General features: G+C 72.1%; 1 protein-coding gene across 1 annotated transcript in view; it reads right to left on the bottom strand.

Moving 5' to 3' along the window:
• Window positions 1-1,647, bottom strand: part of AURANDRAFT_68429 (hypothetical protein) — a gene marked incomplete at both ends in the record, with an annotated part of 14,366 nt that overhangs the window by 6,662 nt on the left and 6,057 nt on the right. Inside the window, 2 exons of the mRNA XM_009044115.1 lie at window positions 58-312; window positions 389-959. Coding sequence (XP_009042363.1) covers window positions 58-312; window positions 389-959 — 826 coding nt within the window. The remainder of the gene's footprint in view (window positions 1-57; window positions 313-388; window positions 960-1,647) is intronic.

Genomic DNA, 1,647 nt, shown 5'->3' with positions numbered 1-1,647 from the left:
CTCCGCCCAGGTCGGGCAGGCGTCGCACGCCACGGGGCAGGCGTCGCTGGCCAAGACCCTTGGACTTGGACTCCTTGTCGCAGCGCTTCGCGGGCGACTTGCCGACCCACGCGCAGGTCTTCGACTTCTTCCAGCCCTGGTGCCATGTCGTCGAGTCCGCGCACGACGGCCCCTCGACGCAGGTCGCCAGGCAGGTGTCGCAGGCCACGGGGCAGGCGACGCTGGCCAGGACGCCACCCTCGGACTTGACCTTGCCCGTACAGCGCTTCGCCTTCTTCTTGCCGACCCAGGCGCAGTTCTTCTCGTCGTCGCCTTTCTTGTGCCACGTCGTCCGAGTCCGCGCACGCTTCCGAGAGATGGCGGGCCGAGTCCTCGACGCCCGGTAGACCATCGACGTCCGCGTCCTCGGCGTCGTCGGACGGGACCGCCTCGGGGCTCGTGTCGGACGCCTCGAGGCCCTTGAGCGCCAGCGCGATCCCGGCGAGATCGGCTTCCGAGGCCGTCGGATGGAAGTCCTTGAAGATCGCGACCACGGCCTCGACCGGGTAGGCCTTCTTGTTCAGCTTGACGCCCCCCGCCGCCTCGGGGCTCGTGTCGGACGCCTCGAGGCCCTTGAGCGCCAGCGCGATCCCGGCGAGATCGGCTTCCGAGGCCGTCGGATGGAAGTCCTTGAAGATCGCGACCACGGCCTCGACCGGGTAGGCCTTCTTGTTCAGCTTGACGCCCCCCGCCGCCTCGGGGCTCGTGTCGGACGCCTCGAGGCCCTTGAGCGCCAGCGCGATCCCGGCGAGATCGGCTTCCGAGGCCGTCGGATGGAAGTCCTTGAAGATCGCGACCACGGCCTCGACCGGGTAGGCCTTCTTGTTCAGCTTGACGCCCCCCGCCGCCGTGGCGAAGGTGAAGGCGCAGGAAAGTACGGTCGCGCGGATGATGACGTGCATGGTCGAGATTGCGGGTGCCTGCGGGGGAATCGACGCGGTTCCGCGGCGACGATCGACAGACGAGGCGCGCGAATCAGGGGTGAAGACCTTTCAGGCACGTCCGCCGACGGCCGGGAGGCCGGCCGCCGGACGCGCCACGGAAGAGCGAGTCGCTCTTCCGCGTCGTCGAGGTGCCCGCCGCGGACCACGCCGCCGGCGGGCCGCGAGGTGGGAGGCCGGGCTTGCATGCGCTTGGCGTGCACCGAGGACTCGAAGACGTAGCGGAGCGGGTCCCGGCGCGCCGGCCGCCGGCCGCGCCGAGTCGCTCTTCGCCGTCGTCGAGGTGCCCGCCGCGGACCACGCCGCCGGCGGGCCGCGAGGTGGGAGGCCGGGCTTGCATGCGCTTGGCGTGCACCGAGGACTCGAAGACGTAGCGGAGCGGGTCCCGGCGCGCCGGCCGCCGGCCGCGCCGAGTCGCTCTTCGCCGTCGTCGAGGTGCCCGCCGCGGACCACGCCGCCTGCGGGCGACGAGGTCGGAGGCCGGGCTTCCATGCGCTTGACGTGCACCGAGGACTCGAAGACGTAGCGGAGCGGGTCCCGGCGCGCCGGCCGCCGGCCGCGCCGAGTCGCTCTTCGCCGTCGTCGAGGTGCCCGCCGCGGACCACGCCGCCTGCGGGCGACGAGGTCGGAGGCCGGGCTTCCATGCGCTTGACGTGCACCGAGGACT

The sequence above is a fragment of the Aureococcus anophagefferens genome (genome assembly GCF_000186865.1).
Source record: "Aureococcus anophagefferens unplaced genomic scaffold AURANscaffold_139, whole genome shotgun sequence".
Classification (NCBI taxonomy): domain Eukaryota; class Pelagophyceae; order Pelagomonadales; family Pelagomonadaceae; genus Aureococcus; species Aureococcus anophagefferens.
This window is presented reverse-complemented; position numbering and strand designations above follow the sequence as displayed.